Source organism: Clinocottus analis, unplaced genomic scaffold (assembly GCF_023055335.1).
Source record: "Clinocottus analis isolate CAN_PGR_092001 unplaced genomic scaffold, fCliAna1.0.p SCAF_17, whole genome shotgun sequence".
NCBI lineage: Eukaryota > Metazoa > Chordata > Actinopteri > Perciformes > Cottidae > Clinocottus > Clinocottus analis.
The window spans coordinates 7,977,186-8,001,287 of NW_027175898.1; the positions used below are offsets into that span (position 1 = coordinate 7,977,186).

Below are 24,102 nucleotides of genomic sequence, written 5' to 3' on the forward strand. Positions count from 1 at the left end.
AAAGAAATTAGTAGACTTTTAGGATATTGTAATTTAACAAGACGTGAGGCGAATGTAGCGTGTTCTTAAACAACAAGCGCTCACCAGGCTGGGCTTATCTTCAGTGATCTTTATGTATAACGTCTTAACTTTGTCTTCTGCTTTGTGTGCTTTTTTTGCCAGTGCGTTTCATGCTGCACGTGTGTAGACGAGTGATGTCCTTCACCTTACTTCCAATGTGGATGTCAGAGCTTTACAGACTGCACAAAGCTGTCTTTCACCAGAAACGCTGAAAACTGTGCTGAACCATTGTGTCCAGCAAACATGTTTCTGTCTGGAATTGAGCATCTTTGAAACGGTATTCAAGGGAAGAATGGCCTGACACACTCATGGGCCAACATAATAGCAGCAACACAATGACATAAAATAGACTCCAAAATTGCTGTCGCCATTGTCACCGACACGTAATAAACCCTGTAGAGAGATTTTATATTGTCAGCGCAAAAATCAAGCTCAAGGGTGAAATAACTCTTTGGTAAATAAACAAGTGGGGGTTTACAATGTTTTAAGAAGTATTGCAGTGCTTAGTTATTTTGGCAGACGATGAGCAGAGGTTGAGAGGTCGGAAGGGTACTGATGGAGGCCCAGTGGTCAGCAGCACAGTATGGGGTTCAGTCTATGTTTTGGGGGTGGTGAGTCGGGGTGAGCTTGTCTCTCTGCGATCCCATCAGCCCTGGGCTGAGCTCTTAATGCAGCCCTGACGCCTTGCTGGCGCAGGGGCCACGCTGCCTCACATCTGGAGCCAATTACCCTGGAGGGGCTGTGACAGAACCCCCCTCTCCTGCCTCCACTGTCCAACGCAGCTCCACTTTTCACAACACCACTCTATTTTTTGTCAGCCCCTATTTCCTCTTATTTTTCTCTTTTACCTTGCACCAACTCTCTCTCTCTCTCTCTCTCTCTCTCTCTCTCTCTCTCTCTCTCTCTCTCTCTCTCTCTCTCTCTCTCTCTTCATTGAACAGGATTTGTTTTGGAACCAATCAGTTTGATGTGACAAAAACTTCTGTGGCCTTCCCACTGCACCGTTAAGCATTTCTGCACAATATGACCATCTTAAGTCATGCTTTCCTGTGGTAGAGCCTTGGCAGTAAACACCACTTGTGAATATTGCACATTTAGCACCAAATGAGCTTTTACAGGTGTGATTTATGGAGTGCGTCTGCTCCCATGCAGGAGAGCCCCAGGGATGTATGTGTGTGTGTGTGTTTGCATGTGTGGTTCAACACGTAGGTTTCTATACACTCTTACCTGAGGAGAGGCTGGAGTCTTGTGACTGCAGGATGGGGGTTAGTTCTGCTGCAACCCAGTGACTGATGTAATTGAGTTTGTGGTGGGGCAGGAGGCGTGGTGAGGGTGAATACTGGTCCCACAGGATTTCTCTCACCGGGGTCAAAAGAGTTGGGAATGGGCTTCGCCGTATCTGGGCCATACGCTCCTTTTCTACGATGCCCTGCTTGCCACTAATGCTATGGTTCATTAACTGCAGCTATAGGGTGTACCTGGGCAGGGAGCCAAAGGATTGAGCTGTCCTGGGTTACACAGACATAAACTGGAGCACAGACTGCGAAGGGAATGGGGAAACTACAGGTGGCTAAAATTAAGTTGTATATCTCTGAAATATGGGAGGCTTTTGGTTACTGGTCTTGTGCTTGTGTGCAATAAAATATTGTCATCTTGAGGAATTGCATCAGAAGTGTGTGTGTGTGTGTGTGTGTGTGTGTGTGTGTGTGTGTGTGTGTGTGTGTGTGTGTGTGTGTTTGGCACACGTGGCTCTGTGTGTACATGTACACGTGTAGCCGACAAGTCTGTGTTCTCATTTAGGTGTCTAGAGTCATGAGAAGTTGTTGCAGACTTCTCCCATGGGTGCATAATTCAAGATTTGGCCATGACAACCACTTACAGAGAGAAAGTTAAACAGGAATGAGGAGGAAGGGATGCAGGGCCACAGAGTTGACAGAGGATAGAAAAAAACGGTGGACTGCAGGTACAAAGAAACGACGCAAATCATCCCGGACCGTAAAAGTGCCAGCTCTGGCTCCGGGGCTTCATCATAAGAGAGAGGCAAGCAAGGAGGATGAAAAGGGTGGGAAAAATTAATTCAGCAGTCTTGTTCTGCCCTCTGCTGGATAATGATCTAAAATGTCAAATATCTTCTCACCAAACATGGTGAACATAGGTCAACGCACAACTTATGACTTCTCCCACATTGACCAGGCACAAAAATACCATTAAAATAATGTGACTCTAGGCCTTGGGTTGCAAATAGTGAGATTGAACATACTACTAAGTTTACGCTTGTTGGTTAAGTTAAATGACAACACAAGCTTCAGGTGCAAATGTTTCAATTGACATCATCAGGTCCAACATAAAATGCCAAGCCTTTGCTGTGGATAGCTGAGAGGGCATTAACACTCCACTATCCGTCTGCTCTATCATTACGACCTTCTCTGTTCAGAAAGGTCACGTCTGAGACGTTGTTTACAAGACAGTCTGTATCCCAGGGATGTGTAAGATCTGGGACCCGGGCTCTTTATTTATAACAGCTGGAGCAGAGAGATGTGGAGCGCTGACATTTGGCAGAGTGGGGTGAGAGGTCAAGTCTAACACCAATAAAGTGGGACTTTGATCATGGCATTTATGGATAGAGCAGGCACAGCACCCAGAGAGAGAGAGAGAGAGAGAGACACACACACACACACACACACACACACACACACACACACACACACACACACACACACACAGAATGGCATTTAAGGGAGAAAAGAGAAAGGATAGCACTTAGTTTCAACTGCTCATTATTTCCTGCACCTCAGGATTTATTTCACATTAGCAACTTGAATTTTAGTTGGAGTTTTTTTTTTTTTTACAATCAATTATTCTTTTGGTAAATGTTAAGAAGGGAAAGGGAAAAAGTATCCATCTCATTTTAATACCAGACAATAATTGTTTTATCTGACGAACAGCCCAAACTGCAAAACATTTAATTCTCACAAAAAAATCCTCACATGGTTGTTTAATTGATTATTTCACTATATATAATCATCTCGGAACAAATCAAAACCATCAAAAGGGTTGTTCCAAATTTGTGATTGCTCCCAGGATGAGAATCCTGTTGAAGGTAAATGCACCTTGAACAAAGTGATAACGCCAAAACCTCCCTTTGCCACTCATAGTCCTGTTTAAACTTACTTTTTTGAACTATAAATGAATTCTCACTTAATTTCCCAAATGGACACATCTGATCTACTGCCTTCTGGGAGGGAAACACAATACATCTTTTATTTTACTATACATTATTTTATTCACATACACATTTTCAGCTTAAAAATGTCACGCAAATGTTTGCCCACAAATAGTATAGTAAAGTATATGACAATATGTTATTGCTGTTCAAATAGGTCACGTTAACAAAGAAAGCGTTGCTGTCATGTAGCGCACTGTCACGGCCACTAGAGGGCGGTGTTTCCACTCAGCTCGGGACAGGCGAGCCATCAGATCGGAACCTTCAGCGAACGAAGTGATGCATGATGGTTAACGTAGTACCAGACTACTCTTTCTAAACCAGAACTACAAACACGGTCATGTGACACACCGAACCAACAGTGACAGGTTATGCAAGTGCATGGTGACAAGTTTCTGCGGAACTTGTGCCTCCTCCTCGGCATGCATGTGTGTGTGTGAGTGTGAGTGTGTGTGTGTGTGTGTGAGTGTGTTGTGGTTTCCTATTTACTGAAACTTCTTGAAACAGGTCGACGCTGCGCCAGAAGAGCAGCGCAGCTCGGAGAGGCGGCAGGTTAGATGAGCAGGTACACGTTGAGTCCAGAGGAGCGCGAGAGAAGACGTGCTGACATCGACTTAGCTCCTAAAACTGTGTTTGTGACATATGTGTGAGTCCGTGTTATTATGAAGGAGGCGTGACGGTTTTTTGTTTTTTTTAATACCCCCTTTTGATATATTTATTTCGCTTTTTGAGTGTTTCTTTGTTGTTGTAATAATTATTTCCGCGTGAAGCTGAACTAACTTGATCGAAATGAAGTTTAACGGATATTTGAAGCTTCGGATCGGCGAGGCTGTGGGACTGAAGCCGACAACCTTCTCGCTCCGCCACTCTGTCATCTTCAACAAAGCCTCCCCGGCACTGGACCCTTACATGGTGGTGAAGGTGGACGACTTCAAGATTGGACAAACGCTCACCAAACAGAAAACCAACACGCCGACGTTCAACGAGGAGTTCTGCCTCAACGTGAACGACGGGAAACAAATCGAGGTGGCAGTTTTCCACGACACTCCGATCGGTTATGATGACTTTGTGGCCAACTGCATCATTCAATTTGAGGACCTCATCAAAACCTCCAACACCGGAGAAACATTCGAGGGATGGGTGAGTAAAAAGTGGAGCCTCAGTTGGAAAACAATTCATGAGACTTGATTTAATATGGAGCTCATTTACCTATGAGTCCCTGTTTCCCACACACGATCAGGCCAACAGAGTGCACACAAGACGCCACATTTGGGTTTGATCCATTTCACACATTTTATTTGCCAGCTTTAGTTACTTTGCATATTCAGATGTATAGTGGCATAGCATGTGCCGTTCTGCAGGATGAGCTCCTTTTATCGTCTAATTTAAGAACGCTTTTCACCTTAACACAGGAATTGCTACTTTTACTTACTGTAAACTAGATCTGCAAGCAGGCATACTGGGTCCGAGGCCCGAGCGCTCCGATGCGACTCTGAACCAAAATCCCACTGACCGGAGGAAACCCAGAGAACAGGGGCAATACATAAAGAAAACAGGTGAAAGAAATGGGTCTAGGACCCTTGACACATGGCCCACTCGTCTCTGATGGCCATTCAGTGTTGACAATAAGAACCAATAGATCCATTGGTTATTTACGTAATGGCTTTACTGGCCACAATCCTCGAGGAGTCATTGGCCTCCAATCCAATCTCTTTTTCTTTTTGTGTATTATATTTCGTCATATACATTCTTGAAGAACAGTATAAACAGATTTTAAAAACAGAATTGAGTTTCTCTCCACACTAATGGTAGTGCAGTGTTCCCAATGAGAGCTTTGACACATGCTGAATAGTATTCAAGAGTTCAGGAAACAAACGTGCCGTATAGCTGCAGATGGATGTTCACTACATGTGTCAGGGAACATTGCTCGTTGTTCTGACTGAAACAATCAACACCGCCTTGTGTGCACAGGCTCTCTGGAGGCTAACACACTCACACACACTCACATCGACACGTCTCAGTCTGGGCGCTCTGCACCGGACGGGGTCCTGGCCTGTCTTGCATTGGCTTAGAAACTTTAACTCTGATCGTTGTCAAATGTGGTCTGGACCCCCCCACACACACACACCCACCAACACACACACACACACACACACACACACACACACACACACACACACACACACACACCACTGCTGTTGCAAGGTGTTGCCATACCACAATGTGGAGTGCACAAACAGACACACATCACCTCAGCCTGCACAGCATCTGACCTGCCTGAACAAACAAAATGTACGGTGATAACCCCCCCCCCCCCCACACACACACACACACACACACACACACACACACACACTTTGCCTTTTCTATTGCTCACTAGACCATTACGAAAGAAAATGGACCTCATTAAAGCTCCGATTAATATCCTTATGTAGAGTATCACGTTAGTCTCACTCTTCCAGACACAAAACATACAAGTGCTCTTTAAACTGGAGTTTCCCTCCTCTTGCTTATTGTCATCCGTCTCGGACGATAAGTCCCTGCAGGTGTTGCTGAATGTAACCTGAGCCTGTTTGGACCCGGAGCAGGCTCAGGTGGTGTCGACCATGTACCACAACACGCTCGTCACATGCAGAATTGTTTCACAGAATTCTCCTTCAGCCAACACAGCTTTAGTATATAAAAAAAAGAAAGAAGATCACCGAGTTTTATATTATGCAGCAAAACACTTAATTTCACCAGCGAAAGAAGAAGTTGTTTTAGAAGCACATGCATTCAACAGCCTGTGCCAAAAGGGAACTTGCAGTAAATATAATGTAAAACAGATAAAAACAGAAACTTGAAAGCTTATTCTACACTGTGCATCAAACACTGCTTCAATAGCACAACTTTAGGTGTACGATAATAAGTAACGTTCTTGTTCAATTTATTTCTGAAATGTAAATTCCCACCACCAGACCTCACTGACCATCAGGCGCCTCTGCGGTTCATCGCCTCTCACATTTACATCGACGCAACACCCTGGGAAAGTCACAGTGGCATAGAACATGCCGTCAACCAGTACATAGCAAGTAAGGTGCACTTCAGAGCGTTCAGGACAAGGCACTATAATTCTACTTTGCTTCGACGTGGCTACAGAATAAAGTACAAAGAATTAGTTAAACATTACATATGCAAATGCAAAGAGAAGTTGATGTTTTGTTTGAGCAGGAGCTAAAAAAAAAAAGCATATTCAAGGCAGCTTTCGCACACATCTTCACCGAGACCCCCCACCCACTCAGACGTTTAGGGGAAGTGGTGTGAAAGTGGAGCTGGGCTCGTAGTTTTCTCAAACAAGTTATTAGTTCTATGAAGCTTGAAGTTTTTTTGCAGAAGAAGTGCTGTGCTGGTGTGTTTCACATGTGCGAGAGCAGAGTCTGAGGCACAAGCCTCCACACGCCCACGCCGCAGTTTATCAGTGTTCCCACCTTCTGATCAGTGCTTAAGGGCTCACTGTGAAAATACTCTCGCTTGGCTCTAATCCAATTTTCTCTTTTCTCCCCCTCCTGTGCACACAGTCCAGTTTGAGGCACTTAAACCGTTGTTGTGCACCTGCTTCTTTTAACTTCTAATGTTTTTGTCAGAAGTGACATCATGTGTCAGACATTCACCGTACGACATTTAGACACACAAGGCCAGTTTACTTCGCCTCCCACCCGTTGACACTACGTTGACTCGTACCTTTTGAGCTCTTTAATTTCACAATATGTTGTCGATTATCTATATTAAAGTATGTGTGGTGTTGGAGTTGTTTATCAGGCGTGAAGTAATCAAGTCCTTCTGAGATGCCTTGAAACTGAAAGTAGGTTAAATATGGCCCATCAAAAAAAGTGTACTGCTTACTTGACTGAAACGGGCCCCATCTCCTTTTAAAAAAAATAAACTTCCTCCTTTTGTGATGCAGCATTTAGTGTTCTGCTTTTAATCCAAAGCATCATGCTGCCTTCACCCACATGTACTGTAGATCAGATCATTATCTGCTCCACCCTAATTGATAAAATCACTTTCAAGACGATCTTAATCCAACGCTCATATCCCAGTATGTAATCCTTTTGTACAGCTGAGTTGTTTCACCGGCGGGGAGAAATTTCAGGAATGCATTGCAGCTCTTCGGCTCTTTCCTTGAGCTTAGCCAGACTAAGCAAAGAGGAAAAAGCCCAAGCACACATAGAGGAAGTCTCTAGGGACAAGTCAAACTCACCGTCTAGACAGTAAATTAAGAGACAGGATAAAAACAGGTAACCGGAAACAAAACTGTTTGAGATACAGTGAATTAAGCTCTTTAGTTTTACACTAAATGTGCCAATCGAGTCGCTACAATTTTCACCTAAATGTGTCACTGTTTTTATTGGCTACAGTGCATTTTCCAGGCGTGGGTGTATGGGTGGTATAAATAGAGCAGATCTATATTTAAGCACAGTGACCTAAGTTTCCCCTCGGTGGTTGCTGCAGGAAGTGTCTCACTCCGTCTGACCGCCACTGTCCATCCCTAAGAAGACCTTCCTCTGTATGTCGGGCTTTTGAATGTGTACTGCCAGTCAGCACTCCCAGCTGAGCGTCAGGTCATTACAACCTCGGCTACAAGCCCAACCTGCCAGACCTGCTTTGTTGTCCTATAGCCACGTTGTCCAAATTCCTCAGACATTACATGCACACTGAAGAATGCAAAGCTATGCAGTGACGTAGCCCCGTTCACTCTTTTGGAGAGATGTCATACGTTATCTAATGTGCTCGTTTTAGCCCAGTTATTCTGACTAAACCACCAAAATATGCTGTATTTCTGATACCCTCTTTGTTTAATATAGGGCGGTTTTGGTAACATAGTGTAAAGAATTGGGTTTGGCTGCCTATATCTGTTCATGCTGTTTCTGATTGCTGTTGGAGTATGCAGAAAGGTAATTGTGAGTTTGTGTGTCTGCAGATGGACTTGGAGCCAGAGGGCAAGGTTTACATTCACATTACCCTCACTGGATCCTTCACTGACGGTAAGATTGCTTCTGGAGACTGACATGCAGCCCCGTCTGTCTCCCCTGGCAGAAATCTATATCAACTCAGTTTGTCATTCTCTTGTCTTTTCTACTCTCTGAAATACTGCAGACTGCTATTGAATACCCAGAGTGCAACTGTGTAATTACAGAGGCTCAGAGTATAGGCGTGCATGTTTTTGTGGGACTCGAGGAGGTTAGTACGTCTCAGGTATGCTTGGTCGAGCTAATCTAAGAGGAACGTTTCCTTCTTCAGACGTCAGAGGACATGTGTAGCTTTGACATGAATGCTCTTTTTTAACCAATGTAACTATTTAAATTACAGCAGTAAGAAGTGACCTCGCAGGTCTTTTGAAGCAGAAGTAGAAGAAGCTGGTGGCCACTTGGCCTCCATTAAGTTCCCTTTTTATCTGCTGAAATCATGCTTCACTGCCACCGAAACCTCATGAAGCTCGAACATTTCATTTACCTGTGAAATACTTTCCAAATGTATTAATTTATGGTCGTCCAGGTGTTTCCCCTTGGATCTTTTTATGTCACCAGCATTGTCTAAATCTTCTAAATCTCCTGGCACACCCCTCTGAAATAGCCTCTTTTTTCTTTTTTGGCCTCCGCAGGAATGTTTGTTTTCCAGAAAAGCACCGGTCATAATACTACTAGCCGACTTTACAATTTACTCACCAGACTTTGGAGATGAGCTTCATGTACATATTTTAAGAGTGTATATTCTGCATCAGTTAAAGTCCCTATTGTTGATACACAGGTGACCTGAATGGCTGGTTAATCTCAGTGAGGAGAGCTATATCGTATGGTTGAAATGAATTATTTACTGATCTGGATATACATTATCAAATGGACATTTTGTTCAAAATAAAGAATAAATATGAACATAATGTTTCATGCAATGAATTGCTCCTCTGCTGTTTGCAACATCAGACAAAGTATTTGCTCTCGTTCATTACTTGACATTAAATATCCTGATTGTCACTAATTTGCATCGTGATAACACAGTTTGTTCACAGCGATACGATTCCTTGGAATCTTGATAAATAATGTCATTATTGTGCTGCCTTTGTCAATATGCACTTGAAACTCTATTTTCCTGCAAATATTATAAGACAACAACCCAAAGAGCCGTCTCGTTGGGGCAAGAAAACACGTTAATATTTATTCATGTCTGACGTTTTACAGTAAGAAACTAAGCAGTTGTTCATATGATAGAATTTGTTCAGCATTCAAAAACACTAACGCGGTATCAATAATACCACAAATTGTTTGCTGGGGGATGGCGCGTGCTCAGCGGTCAGGTTTCCATGATGCAGGGTTTTCCATCTCATAAATAGCTTGACTACACTTATTATGAACTACAACACAGAGACAAACAATGCAATGCACAAAGGTGATAGGATCGGCAATTTGCACAGTACAATCTCTAAATTGTTCTGTTTTCTCTCTCTCACTGTTTTTTTTCCATTCGTCTTCTTTTCATCTGCTCTCCTTCTGTTCTGCATCTCATATCAGGGACCTTTTGTCACGCAACAGTCATGGTGGGATAATGTGAAGAGGTAGTTTTGCACCTGACATTGGCAAATATCAACATCTAAATGGTTTTCTGAAAAAAATAAATGTTCCAAAAAAATGTTTTGCCAGCCTAATCATTCTAGCTTACTTTTATTTCATCTGTGATACAGTTAAAGATAAAAGTTGACTTTTTCCAATTGTGAAAAAAGATGAAAACAAGTTTTGTCACATGGAACTTGTTAGTGTAATGTGTAAAGTGTTTGTTGTTGTAATACTTAATAAATACTATTTAGAACATGGAGCAGTTGTGCACTTTATCCTTTTATGGTAAATATTAGTACATTTACATTACAACACACTTAATTCTAAAAGAACAACGGAAATTGACAAATTGTTTTTTCTGCTCACCCGGATGAAAAAAAGTACCTAGAAAAGTTATTTGCTTCTGACCTTTTTATGTGATGGCAATTTAACATATAAGCTCATAAAAGTCACTTTTATATGAATGTCACAAAAAACTAAATAGTTTTGCAACAGTTACATTTTTACACCAATGCCTGTGGGAATATAGCCCTTTAGTCCAAGTGCTCCACTGCATTCAGCAGATATTGCTAAATGTATCTGTCTGTTATTATAGACCCTGTATACCAGCTGAGCTTATAGGGTACATTAAGCTTACGAGGGCTTTTGAGCTGGAAACTTCTGGATGTTGCAGCATTTTGAACGTTGCTATGTGACACTAAAGTTTGGGGTTGCAAAACCAGAACAATGACCAGAAAGATGTTATCAAGCTCTGTAAAGTCGGGTGAAAGTAATATCTTGTAGGTTTGCCACTATGAGTGACCCCTTTTCACATACAAGTAGTGGTACGATCCATTTTTATTATAGATCTCTTGATTTGTTCCTTTTAAAGAAATCCCACAAAATGATATAAGTGAATTTTTGTGTTTTTAAGACCGTAGCCCTTATGGCATATGGATCAGGAATTAGTGTCGACTTGTGACTCATTGCATTTGTCACACCTTTTATTTTAGCACAAACTTTTGCTCTCTTTTGTTTCTGTCAGATGACGCCATAGTGAAACCGAAGAAGAGTTTCAAGCAGTTCACAAGAAAGAGACAAGGAGCCCTCAGACGAAGGATCCACCAGGTGAACGGACACAAGTTCATGTCCACGTTCCTCCGTCAGCCCACTTTCTGTTTCCACTGCAGAGAGTTCATCTGGTGAGAAAGTCGAGCTCGGACAAATCACTACCGCCTGCACGTATCTGTGTGCACTGTAAACTATAAACCTTTCTCTGTTTTGTAGGGGTGTTTTTGGAAAGCAGGGTTACCAGTGCCAAGGTGAGCAGACCTTATTTTCTCTTTCTGTCACAGGAACTTAAATTTGTGACTTTGACACCGAGCTGTCGTTTTCTCCAGTGTGCACCTGTGTGGTTCACAAACGATGCCACCAGCATGTCGTCACTGTGTGTCCACGCATGAAGAAGCCAACAAAAGAACCGGTAAGAACAGCAAGAACTATTGTCTCTACTGGTCACAGATCAGTAACAAATAGTCCGCGGTTTCACCCACACAAGTGCTGCTGTTGGTATTTTTCACCTCTCCGGCAGTTTGTGTGTTATACAGGAAGATAGCAGACCTTCTAGAGTCCCCCCAACACACACACACACACACACACACACACACACACACACACACACACACACACACACACACCCCCCTGATTAACACCTGCAGTGGTACGCAAACTGCACAGGTTCCTGTTTCTGTGTTGACGAGCTTGTACACTACTTTTTTACATGCAAGCTTGTTGAAGCATTTTCATATGTTTCTATAAGTGAAATACATCTGTGCTGGTTTTAGCATTACAACATGCCATTTTTGCTCTGTCTTACTACATTGCTGATCATTACAGGTTTCTCTTCCATTGGGAAATGCAGCTATAAACAGAAAGAACTTTGACAAAAATAGGAACATACAGACATATTTTTACAATGCACTCAGTGTGGAAATTTGAGGTTATTTTTAATATATACACACGTGGTGGAACATACTGTTGCAACACAGAATGGTGATTTTACAGTATGTCTTCTCTCCACAGCCCATAAACCAAGGTTTCAGCATCAACGTCCCTCACATGTTCAACATCCATAACTACAAGACGCCCACCTTCTGCGACCACTGTGGCTCGCTGCTGTGGGGAATAGTCAGGCAGGGGCTGCACTGTAAAAGTAAGACTTGTGTCAGTACTTGTCTCTCAAAATCCAATCTCAAATGTCCTAATTTGTCTATTATTGAGTACTCCTGTCTGTCTGTGTGGTTTCCCTCTTCAGTCTGTAAAATGAACGTTCACATCCGCTGCAAAGGCAACGTCGCTCCGAACTGTGGGGTCAACACTGTGGAACTGGCCAGTAAGCTGGCGGAGATGGGTCTGCAGGCTGGAGGACTCTCTAAACGCAACTCAGTGGTACGAAGTCCAAGTCAAGGAGGCGTTAATTTAACTTAAACGTGGCTTAATACAGTGTTTTATGAGTGGTGTTAAATGTTTGTACTTTTGCACTGACAGGCCAAAAATGCAAGTCAGATGAGGTCACCCACTGACAGGAGGGAGAGTACGAGCACCCAGCAGCAGACTCCTCGACTCGGCATCTCAGACTTCACGTTCCTTCAAGTCCTTGGCAAAGGCAGTTTTGGCAAGGTGTGAAAGACATAGGAGGATAATAGGAAATGCTCTTTGCAACTAAGTGATTAAGACCAATGAGGAAGACGGTAGAATTGGGAATATGTTCAAGAGGCCTTCAATTCAGAAGTATTGAATAACTCTTTTAAAAATATTTTGTAACATGAAGCATATCACTTGTGAGTGCAATAATATGTTTACTTCAATAGTTGAAGCTCATGTTCAGATTTGCATCAAGGTGATGCTAAATTTGGAGAAAAAAAAGTGAATTCTCACCTTTCCTACTCTGTGATATCTACAGGTGATGCTGGCGAGACTAAACGGCAAAGATCTGGTGTTTGCAGTCAAGGTGTTGAAGAAGGACATCATTTTGCAGGACGATGATGTGGAGTGTACCATGACGGAAAAGAGGGTGCTGTCGCTTGCCCGCTGTCACCCTTACCTCACCCAGTTGTACTGCTGCTTCCAGACGCCGGTCAGTAGCAATTACGCACACATGCATTTGTACAACAATACATTCAGCTTTTATTGTGAGAGCATTCTGTGCATTTTGCAAATCAGCAGAGGTATTTTTGTAACAGCAAAGCAGGCCAAATAGTGTCTACCTCGCTTTTCTGAATAAATGATTCAGATCAAGTTGTGGTATAAATAAGTGTTGCTGCTTGAAAAGAGCACCGTGTAACAAAGAATGTGCAACTTTGCAGTAATATACACTCTAAGTACTTTGTTGGTCTTCATGTGGCATAGTTTCATTCTCACACATCCCCACACTGTCATCAGGTCCATGAATCTGTACCTGCAGGTAAAACCGCTCAGTCAAGACCCAGTGCAGTGCATACAGTTGGTATGTGACGTGTAATTAGGACACAGCATTGTAATGCGTACATCCGTCGGCAGATGGCAGCAGTTTCCCGTTGCTGTGCTCGAGAAGGTGTGAGAGAGTGAATATGGCTCAGCGGGCAGGACACCACTAATCTGCTTTCACTGTTTGACCGACATTGACCTACTTCACCTGGGATCAAAATAGAGTTGCTCAAATCATCTGACTGACTCAACCACAGAACAGCCTTTGTTTCACGACACATCATCTCTTTTAAAGTCTAGTCGTCCTTCTTCTGAGAAGGTAGTCGATACAAAAAACTTGACATTTTGTTGTCAAAGCACCAAGGAATGTTTTTGTAACCCTGAAGAAAAGACAAGGAAAAGTTTAAATGATTGTTATTAAGTCATTTTTCATGGGATTTTTCGTGCATAAAAGAGAGGGAGCTGGAATGAGTAAGGGGAATGTGTCTCGTCTGTGGTGAGGTGGAGTGAGCGCATATTTTGTTCATTTACCAAATGTAGTGTGTCCTTGGAAAATGTTCCTTCGTGAACAGCAATTTATCATCATCTGCTCATCTTGACCATTAAAAAGCTAATTAAATCTTGTCTCGCATTGCCAGACACCTAGCTCATCAAGTTGACAGAAGTTTGGAGAAGGAAATGTCATCTGTGGTAACTTTAATGTTCCAGTAGAATTCTGTAATTTAATTGAAGTAACCGTATCCGTGAACTAGTTTTTGAGAAAAGAGGATACTTGCATTTTGTAACTCAAATATCGGTGTGCCTCACATTTTTTAATGATCCAACTCAATAGAGATGAACAATCAAGACACTATTCTGCTGTGGATTGAAATATTTCCTTGACAGCTTCACAGCCACACCACACACACATCTGCCTGCTTCACTTGTGCAGCATTATGAAATGCTTCTCGGGGTAAATACCAGACCGCTCTAAACCACACAGCAGTTAATGGGAGTCAGCTGTTGCTGGATATTCGGATCTCTTCAGGAAGCTTCATGAGCAGATCTGTACATCACATTCCCCTACACTGCTTATTTCCCCCCAGGCTCTCATTTTTAGATTACATATCGACCATAGCCTGTAATGAGAAAGGAAAGATTTATGGGTTTGATCAGTATTTCTTTTGCCCCATTGACTTTCAACATCAGTTAGTTTTGCAGGAATCCATTAAACAGACGTGAAATGTATGAGGAGCAGAAATGTATGATCTTTTGAAGCAATCTCTGCATGACCATGGTCGTGGCTCCTGGATAACAACAAGTGGGGTTTGTGTGCACGTGTAAATCCTATTCACTCTTTCTTTTGCAGGACCGCCTCTTCTTTGTGATGGAGTTTGTGAATGGTGGAGATCTTATGTTCCACATCCAGAAGTCCAGGAAGTTTGAAGAGCCGAGAGCACGTTTCTACACAGCAGAGATCACCTCCGCTCTCATGTTCCTGCACAGCAAAGGCATCATCTACAGGTCTGATCAGAGAACACGACTCACATGCCAAGTAGAGTAGAACCTATTAGTCCACAGAAAGGCCTCCGAAGCTTTATGTAATACTCTATTCTACATTATCACTGGATAGTTTCTCTTTTTAATGAGCCCTAAAATAGCATTTTGAAGAATGTAACATTACATTCACTCCAAAGAATCTTTGCCTGAAATTATTGGCAAGACGAATACTTTTTGGAAATATGGAAACTGCGATGTGGACATTGAGTTCTTTCACACAGGTATTTGAATTGTTTTCAGAAAAATGAATGTTGCTACACAATAATCTAATTTTACTTCTTGAATATAAATGTTCACAGCCTATAATCTCTATGATGTCTTGCTGGATCTCTTAACCCTCGATAATATAATCAGGTTTATATATATAACGATTTGGGTTTGGAGACTACAAATGACTACAAATGGAAAATATGTATTGGCATTTATCAAACAGGGACAGTCTAACGACACTAATGATTCAGGATACTGCGTCTTGTCCTCTGTTGCATTCATGTTGTCCATTTGTTTTTTCCGTCTTTGGCGAATTGCTAATTTATGGGAGTGATATACTATTTATCTTGGATACTCATTTAAAATGGACGTGTTAACTGTGTTTATCCAACCATTTTTTGCTCACTTCCCATTTCAGTTGAAACATGAGTGCAGTTTTTGAAGTCATCAATAATTTATCATTACAACCCTCCAGGCAGCTTTTGCTTTTGTTGCAGCCAAACACTTTTACTGTGCATCCACATGTTCACTGTTAACTCAATGTCACCTGTATTTTCCTAAAGGCTCATGCCCTATAATAGCAAGGTCATTGTAGCAACATGCTACACTGTGCAAAGCTTTAACATCAAAGTTACAATTTCAATTTCCATAATATATTTGTTTATGTATTACATGCTCGTATTCCAGCATCAGACACTCAGTTTATGCTTGTAGACCTTTTTTTTTAAATACTGTTGTACTTGCAGGGAATTGTGTGGCAGAGCTCAGGCTCCGACAGGTGGTATCATGTGAGCTAAATCCTGAGGTTATATTTTGTGTCCAGATGTTCTGTGTCCTGCACCACATAGCATGACTCTAGCTTAAGAGGCCGCACACAGTTTGCATGCTACTACTAAAATAACGTGCCAAAACTCAGCTTGCGCGTCAGACCAGTGTAGGTAGAGCAGAGCTTATGCTGCCTCCTTAAAATAAGCCACTGTGTTGTGCAATATACTTAACTAGATATCTTTCTCTCTCTCTCTCTCTGGATATAATCTCTTTCAGTTTATTGTGAAGTCGTGCTTTGAAGCTTTCGGTTGATTCAACTGCATGTGACCCGTTACCGTCCTCCTCAAAAAGGAGTTTAAATATGTTGTTTTAAAGATCCTGTGGTTAGTCATGACATACGATACATTTAGTTTTGTTGGGGACTACATTTCAAACAGTCTGAACCCAGTGTTTCTGACTTTAACAACGGTTTAGTGAGGAGAGTTTGCAGGAGGTGAACACATTATCATGAACAGCTGCTCATGTCATGCATTCCAGTACAAAAGCCCTGCAATAAACACGCCTTTGTGAAACTGGTAAAGTTTAGTTGGGACTGTGCCAGACAGGCGTTGTGTTTTGTTTTTTTTTGGTTCCCACAACCACGTGAGACAACAAACCATATTAAGAGGGAGATTAATTTATTTATTTTTTAAATAACGTGCTATAATTCATCTTGTATATTAAGACACTGCTAGATTGTGGTGGTATAACCTTAAGTTGATGTGTACTTGTATAGATTTCAAAAGGCCTGATAGTTTATCCAGATGTGCTCTTACCCTGCAAAACCACAAAAAAATCATAACACAGTGCGTGCGTCATAGTGATGGTCAGACCTTCCTTTTCTCTTCTTTGGAATTTGTTAGTGCAACTGCATCTCTTACCGGTTAGTTGTCCTGTAGTGGGATAAAGTTCAATACCTCAGAGTACATGTTTCTACTGTGGATATCAATCAGTCTGACTGACCCACTTCCTATAGAAAGAGGCTTAAAGTTAAATCAGGTTTGTCTTTCCCGTGTGTTGAGGTGGGTGAAGAAGAACAGCAACACTCGTTGCAGTGTGTTATTTGCATAGAGCTGTTAAACCGGCAGGGTTAGGGATTAATTTCTCAGTAGACACATTCGTACTGAAACATACACACCGATAGTACTTGGAGCCCTTTGGAGCGTGAAAATAAACTGAGCAGAACTGCCCAAATATCTTGTTGTGTTAGCATCAGCATTGTTCTCTTTCTGCCTGTTTGCAAGGCTGTGAGGGAGAGTCACCATGAATATCTGAGTCCCTGTTACACAATCGGCTTAAGCTAGAGATGAGCAAACCAGATTAATCCAACCAAACAAGTGTTGCTTGACCAGCAGGCTGCCTGTTATTTTTTTTTAATCAGAATTGTAGCGTCACCGTATTTGTCTGTTTGAGGAAGTCAGTCAGGATCCTTTTTTTATGTTTCTTTCAGCTGGAGAAAACAGGAAATAAAAATATGAATTTTCTTTCTTTCTTTTTTGAAGTTGTATGCATCTCCCAGAGTGTTCAGTTGTGTTCAGCATCAACCCGCGATATAACATTATATCTTCTTTCCAGCCTCAGACAATATCTGTAAAATGGCCTCTGGTCTCACTGTGAGTCACCTGATCGCAGATTAGAACTTCACACCCGAGCCCAAATTTAGAAGGTTTAACCTCACTGTCAGACGACAAAGCAACAGTTCACATGAACACACAGGACGTTTTTTACATGGCGTGGTTAGGAAGACACGCACTTGAGAAGATACTTCTACTTATATGATAATACATGTTGTTTTAAATGCACATTAAGTTATGATGATAACTTAAAGTATAAGAAAAAACAAATTATTAATTTGTGCGGTTAAATCAAATACATTGTTTTGATTTACCTCCAAATCACACTTAGTTTTAGAGGAAGACAACCAACATTGAAGACAACCATGAATAGATGTTCCATATTGCAAAATGAATCGACAAAATAATAAACACTTTATCTTCATTTACTTCCAGTGCATCTAATTCAATTTGATGTAGTAACCTGTAAGAATGTGTTCCACCAAAAAACACTGGCTCAGGTTTTGTCTGAAAATATCGTTGGGAAGTCATCCAACGCTTCCTCCTGCGGCCGCTTCCCTGGATATAGTTAGAAACAATACCAACAAGGTGCACTGGAGACACAAACATTTTAGCTACTGTTGATTTAGTTTTGCTTGATAACAATGCCCAAAACAAATGTCTAACTTTCTTTTACTTTCTTTGTTGTCTTTCAGGGATCTCAAATTGGACAATGTCCTTCTTGACAAAGACGGCCACTGTAAGCTGGCGGACTTTGGCATGTGCAAAGAGGGCATGTTTGAAGGCGCAGCCACTGGAACTTTCTGTGGGACTCCGGACTACATCGCCCCCGAGGTCAGTTCCTACACCTGAACACGCTGAACAAACATGACTAACTTTAACATAACGTAAGTTTATACACACACAGTTTGAGACCCATAACTACTAATAATTACATATACAGGAGTCTTTCACATATTTTGGTTTTATCTATCCAGCAAAGCATACATTTAAACACATTCAGCCTCCTGCAGCCCAGGTCTTCTGAGTTCATATGATGCAGTTCCAAGTCACATCCTCTCTCCATCACACCACCTTACAATAAACAAACTCTGTGGTCACTGCCTGTAACTCCTTTCTGACTTACTGGAAGTTAGCATACCTGTGAGCTCAGCTTGTGAAAAGCTCTGTAGACTTGACACGTCTTGATCTCCTCATCAGAACGCACCTTTTCAGGCGTGCTTGGTTTTCATAATGAGGGATTAAGTGTGCGTCCTCATGTTTGTGAGATTTTTCTCTGACCTTAACTGAGTGTGTCTGGATGTATGAAAGGCTTATTTGTTCTCCTCCTTGTAGCCTCACTGGCAACACGTCTACTTACTGAACCTCATGAAGTGGTTTTTGGTTTGCTGTAAGCTCTCTGTGCTGTGATGGTTAACTTAAATGGTATGCTGTGACATGTTTCCACAGATCCTGCAGGAGATGATGTATGGGCCCTCTGTTGATTGGTGGGCTCTCGGGGTGCTTCTGTATGAGATGCTGTCGGGGCACGCTCCCTTTGAGGCCGAAAATGAAGATGACCTCTTTGAATCCATCCTCAATGAAGACATTGTTTATGCGTCTTGGCTCAGCGCAGAGGCAGTAAATATACTCAAAGCTGTAAGTCTGCGTCTTTTAAAAGGGTTCATCAACTTGTAGGAGTTGCCTGATGGATACAGCTGGATGAAAGTCAGCTTTTTGCTGTACTTTTTGTCGTTTGACAGACATTTACTCTCCTCAAATTGCTGCTGGCTGACTTTTATCACAGACAATTGCAGGAAATTTATGAAGCTTTTTTTCAACTGAAATACCGATCAATTGCTCACTAGCCTTGTGACCAGCATTGTGTAGTAAAAAAAAACAATAAGTTGTGAACATTTACTAAAGGACCAAGTCTCTGCATCACTGACAGTGTAGCTTGATCCTGCCGTGTGATATATTAGGATATCGAAGGTTGAAACAGGTTATCTCTGGATGTCTGTGATCAAGGTTTTGTATTTGTCGCCCTTCACACTGACTGACACTCTCTGTCTGCCAAGTGACCATTGAGCTCTGCCAGCCAGCTGTTTGGCCCGGGTCTCTTACATAACTATATTAAGGCATGGTCCACTGCCCAGCCACAGCACCCGGGCTATAAATACAACACCTCCTCCCTTCTCTGCCCCCAGTTCTCCTCCTCTTATCCTTGTTGTCATTCCAACATGCTTCAGGAAGCATAGGACCGACCTCCCCTGGTGATGTGTTTCACTGCTGCCAGTGTCACATGTTATGTAAAGATTAAGAGATTGAACATTGCTGCACTATTTATATTGAGGGATTTGTTGCTGGGTTCTCCTTGTTCCAATAAGCAAGTTCATAAAGTTTAGTTGAGTATGTTGACAATAATTACTTTTTTAAACAAGTGAAGTTTATTTTAGTGGTTTGTGTAAAGATGGTTTATGAACAGGTGGATGTTTATTATCAGATTAAGCTTTTCATGAAATATCCAAAGACAGTATAAAATACCCATCTCCAAGGACGACGTCCTCACATTGCCAACAAACACTCCAAAACCCAAATAAGTTTGATTTCCAGTGACACACCGCCACATTGCAGAAGCTGAAAGCAGCAAATTATACATTTTTTGGTTTTAAGGTGAATTCTACATTTTCTGCCAGTTGGCTTATAAATGATCGAACTAAGAGTTTCAGCATTTCTTTCTGCTGGTGTGGTAGAGAACGGCCTGTATGTGCTAATGCTGACGTGGCAGGTTTGGTGCTGAGGATAGCACAGCTGACATGTCGCCATGGAAACATGGCACTAACTTCAGTGCAATACATTTTCTTAAGTTTTGTGGTTGTGAGCTCCACTTCAAGGGCCATATACTGGTGTATATGGCCCTTTAATATATATATATATATATATATATATATATATATATATATATATATATATATATATATATATATATATATATATATAAAAATTAAGTCATCAAAGTCATGCTTGCAGCTGCAAATCAATGCATGCGACTACATACGCATTAAACTATGTTTCCTCCCCCAAAAAGATGTCTTTATGTTAACAGCCATGTGTTACCTGTAGATGCATGATTCAAGTTAATTATGATGATGGTATTGCATCAATTAAGAAAAAAAAGGACTGAACTATGCAAAGCTGCAAGCGGCAGGGTATGGTAGCTCTTTATCCGCGTCGCTCCCCTTTAGTGCCGTTCCATCTTTATCTGCATTTACGTCTTTCTAATTTCCTTTAACATCCTTTGTCTCTTTCTTTGTGACCTGAGTTTTTCTGAGGCCTGTGGTGTCGTTGAGGCCATTGTTAATGGTGTTTTGAAACTGACAGAAAGACCTATTGATCTTTTCAATGACCTCGGGTTGATCGAGCCACCGTCACTATGGAGACGGTGGCCTGTCAGTTTGTTGCAGTCCAGTCTAAATGTCACAGCCCTTATGTGTGCACAACTCACAACTTTCCAAAACACGTTCGTTTGTTTATTAGCTTCGTCCCAGTGGCATGTTAAAACAAAGTTTTTCATTTCGAGGTTGTTTAGTTTGGACCTCTTTCACTGGACTTTACAACCACTACTTTGGCAGAGAAATAGACCATTGTTCTATTTCAACAACACCAGGAAGTTGAGACACCTTAGTTGCACTTGATTTAACCTAGCTGAACTCTCTTGTGAGAGGAGCCAAATACAAGCCAGGGCTTGTTTGTTTTGTGTGAGTTGGGTGGCCGAGATTGCCTCGATGTCGTCCTGGCTGGCTGTCATTACTCCCCGAAAAAATCTTGTCTTATCTATGTGTCATATTTCCTCACTATGTCAAAATTCACTTATTCCAAACAGGTTGATCCTATCTTGTTGCTATTACACATTAGCTTATCTTTTTTAATTTCAGATATAATCTCTCTGACTTCATCCATCGTTTGGTTTTCACAGCTCTTGACCAAAAACCCGGCTCGGCGTCTGGGCTGTGTGCCCTCAGAGGTTGGAGAGGGTGCTGTGACCAGCCACGTCTTCTTCACTGGCATCGATTGGGAGAAGCTGAATCGTAGAGAAATGGAGCCACCTTTTAAGCCCAGGATCGTAAGTAGCATGAATGACTTTATTTGTGGCATGAATGACTTTATTGATGGCATGATAGTGTGTATAAATGATAATGAGAACACTTGTGACATTACAGGGGGTTTTACTTTGTCCCCCCCTTTTTTAATTATTTATTATTCCCCTGCAGAAAACACCAGAAGACGTCAACAACTTTGACCCAGATTTTACTCAGGAAGAGCCCACCCTCACGCCCATCGATGACCCTCTGATCCCTTCCGTTAATCAGGACGAGTTTCGTAACTTCTCCTACACCTCGCCTGAACTGCTGGAGAGCTAAGGTCTCCTCATGGATCCACCAGTCATCCTGCACTCTCACTCTTTTCCGTGTCTGTGGTTTTTTCTAAAACAGTTCCAAGTGGTACTTGCAGTGTGATGCCGTTACATTCCACAGAGACATGAAGGTGCAAATTGCCACGGAGTCAGTCAAACACATGCTTGACAAGAACTGGAGCTGCACCTGCATTAAGCATTCCTAGAATTCCCCAAAGAGTGGCATGCGACCACCAAGGACATTTAGTTTTGCGATTGGTACACATTCATTCAAGTGTCTGTGTGGAAATGGTTATTTGACTTGTTGGTATGTTGTAAACTTGTTTAACAAACGTTTACAACCTCAGTATTTTATTGTACATTTTGTTTTGGATGATTTTGCTTCCAGTCACTTATAATGAAGAAAGTACTTTTTTTGAGCACAATGGCGTAGTCTGTGTTTCATTTTTGCTCTCGCACTTTCCAGAGAAATAATGAGCTTGCTGGCCAGAGATTTCCGGAAAAGTCGAGCTGCCAGTTAAAACCTGGAAGAACTGAGTGAGCAGATGAAATAGTTTCTCAATGATGTGACCCTACTCTGGAAAGAAAAAGAAGTACTCACTGACACGCACACACTCTGGCTGAATGACAGTTAAAACAATTACAAGGATGATTTGTCGAAGTAGCAGGAAGTTTCGAATAAAAGATTATGTTTATTTTTTTATGTCAAACTTGTAAGAAAAACTTGGCATCGGTCTCAATTATTCCCTTATGTAATTGATTAAACCAGGCATGTTGAGGATTATGCAACGTTTCATCTGAGGTGAAAGCTGTGTGGTGATTCACGGTGACTCCAAAAACTTTTGAGATTACACCACATAGGACCTGAAGAACAATGCAAGCATGGTGTTTGTCAATTGCCATATTCAATTGAGTCTTGGTGTGTCTGAAGGTTTCACAAGAGTAACAGTAATCATTCAGTCGGCTGCTCTGTGCTCACACACACATATACACACATACACACGTACGCGCACACTCACTCTCGTTCTCTTCAACAAACGGAGCCTTTGAAAGCTCCCCGGTCTGTGGGCAGACTGCCTGAATAATGAGAGCTCACACGGGCATTTTAAAATTTGCAAATTCCATAAAAGTCATTCAATACTCTCCCTGCTGAACACTTACACCACTCTCACTATTAAAATTAGGAGCAGGTAAACGGAGAGAGAGTGAACTTAAAATGTTAACCCTTCGGTACAGTAACTTGTCTCTCATCATAGTGGTGGTCTTTAACAGTTCATTTTGTCATCGCAGACCTGTAGAGACTAAACAGGAAACCACACAGCGTCATTACTGTTGCCTTTGATTGAAACAGGAAGACAAGAATTATGCTTTTGGGACACTTTACTGTACAGTATGTGTTGTTGCTGAAAACCAAAAAGAAAAAAAGACACTTGCATTGAAAGGTATATTGTGTTACCTGTGATGACCTTTCAGAACGGAGATGAGCTCTTCCTGTTAGTTTCAAGGAGGAAGTCTTCAGGCTTCACATTACATGTTTACCTTTTCAAACCCTGTTTGGCTAAATATTACAAATTAGTGGCTTCAGATACATACATGCTTGTGTATGATCTGAAACTGGGAGAAGTTCTGTTTTTACAGCACAAAACAAGAGCTATTGCAAAGCTATAGGTTTATTTACATAAAATAAGTGGAAATGGAGACCCATTATGCAACTAAACTTTCCTAACAAATCCTATTGAATAGCATTTGAACTTTTTCAAAGTGCATTGATTGCAGGGCTCTAATAGCAGCCAATAATATACTTAAAGCTTTTCCTAACAAAGACGGGCGGAGAGTTTAATACAAAGAATGGGACATTGGACTGAATGACTTGAGTTTTTTTCATCCATTACCTGTTTGGCAGCTTTCCTCAGGTAATGTCTGAATGAGAGGAAAGATGGAGGAGCCTTGTCTCGGCTTCTATTACTGAGACATACTGATGGCTGCTGGCAGTGCCTCTTCACCGCTTGATTTAATCAGTGTTTGACCTTCCTGCCTGTGTGATTGAAACCCTGAAAAAGAAAAGAAAAAAAGGCTCAGATGTTACGTAAGTGATTCCATGTAGAAATCTTAATGTTTCTTACTTGTCGGGCTTTTTGTGCAGCAACACAAAGGTCCAGAATCCAATCAGATGATGGCCATTGGAACAAAATGATGACGCGATCTTTCTGGTACATTTCAAAATTCCTCTTTTCAAATCATTATGCTAATGTTGTTGTTACACAG

At 41.6% G+C, this 24,102-nt stretch overlaps 1 protein-coding gene across 2 annotated transcripts; it reads left to right on the forward strand.

Annotated features, from left to right (window-relative positions):
* The first annotated feature begins 3,650 nt into the window (after window positions 1–3,650).
* Window positions 3,651–22,499, forward strand: prkcha (protein kinase C, eta, a). Of its 2 annotated transcripts, XM_068579835.1 has the most exons (14): window positions 3,651–4,423; window positions 8,244–8,307; window positions 10,895–11,051; window positions 11,137–11,171; window positions 11,250–11,332; window positions 11,932–12,061; window positions 12,164–12,297; window positions 12,397–12,528; window positions 12,812–12,985; window positions 14,663–14,817; window positions 18,140–18,278; window positions 18,894–19,082; window positions 21,400–21,546; window positions 21,695–22,499. In XM_068579835.1, the coding sequence occupies exons 1-14, from the start codon at window positions 4,073–4,075 to the stop codon at window positions 21,842–21,844; spliced, it is 2,040 nt and encodes a 679-aa protein (XP_068435936.1). In that variant the 5' UTR covers window positions 3,651–4,072; the 3' UTR covers window positions 21,845–22,499. The 2 variants fall into 2 exon arrangements, with proteins under 2 accessions (XP_068435936.1, XP_068435937.1); XM_068579836.1 differs by lacking the exon at window positions 18,894–19,082.
* Window positions 22,500–24,102: the final 1,603 nt, after the last annotated feature.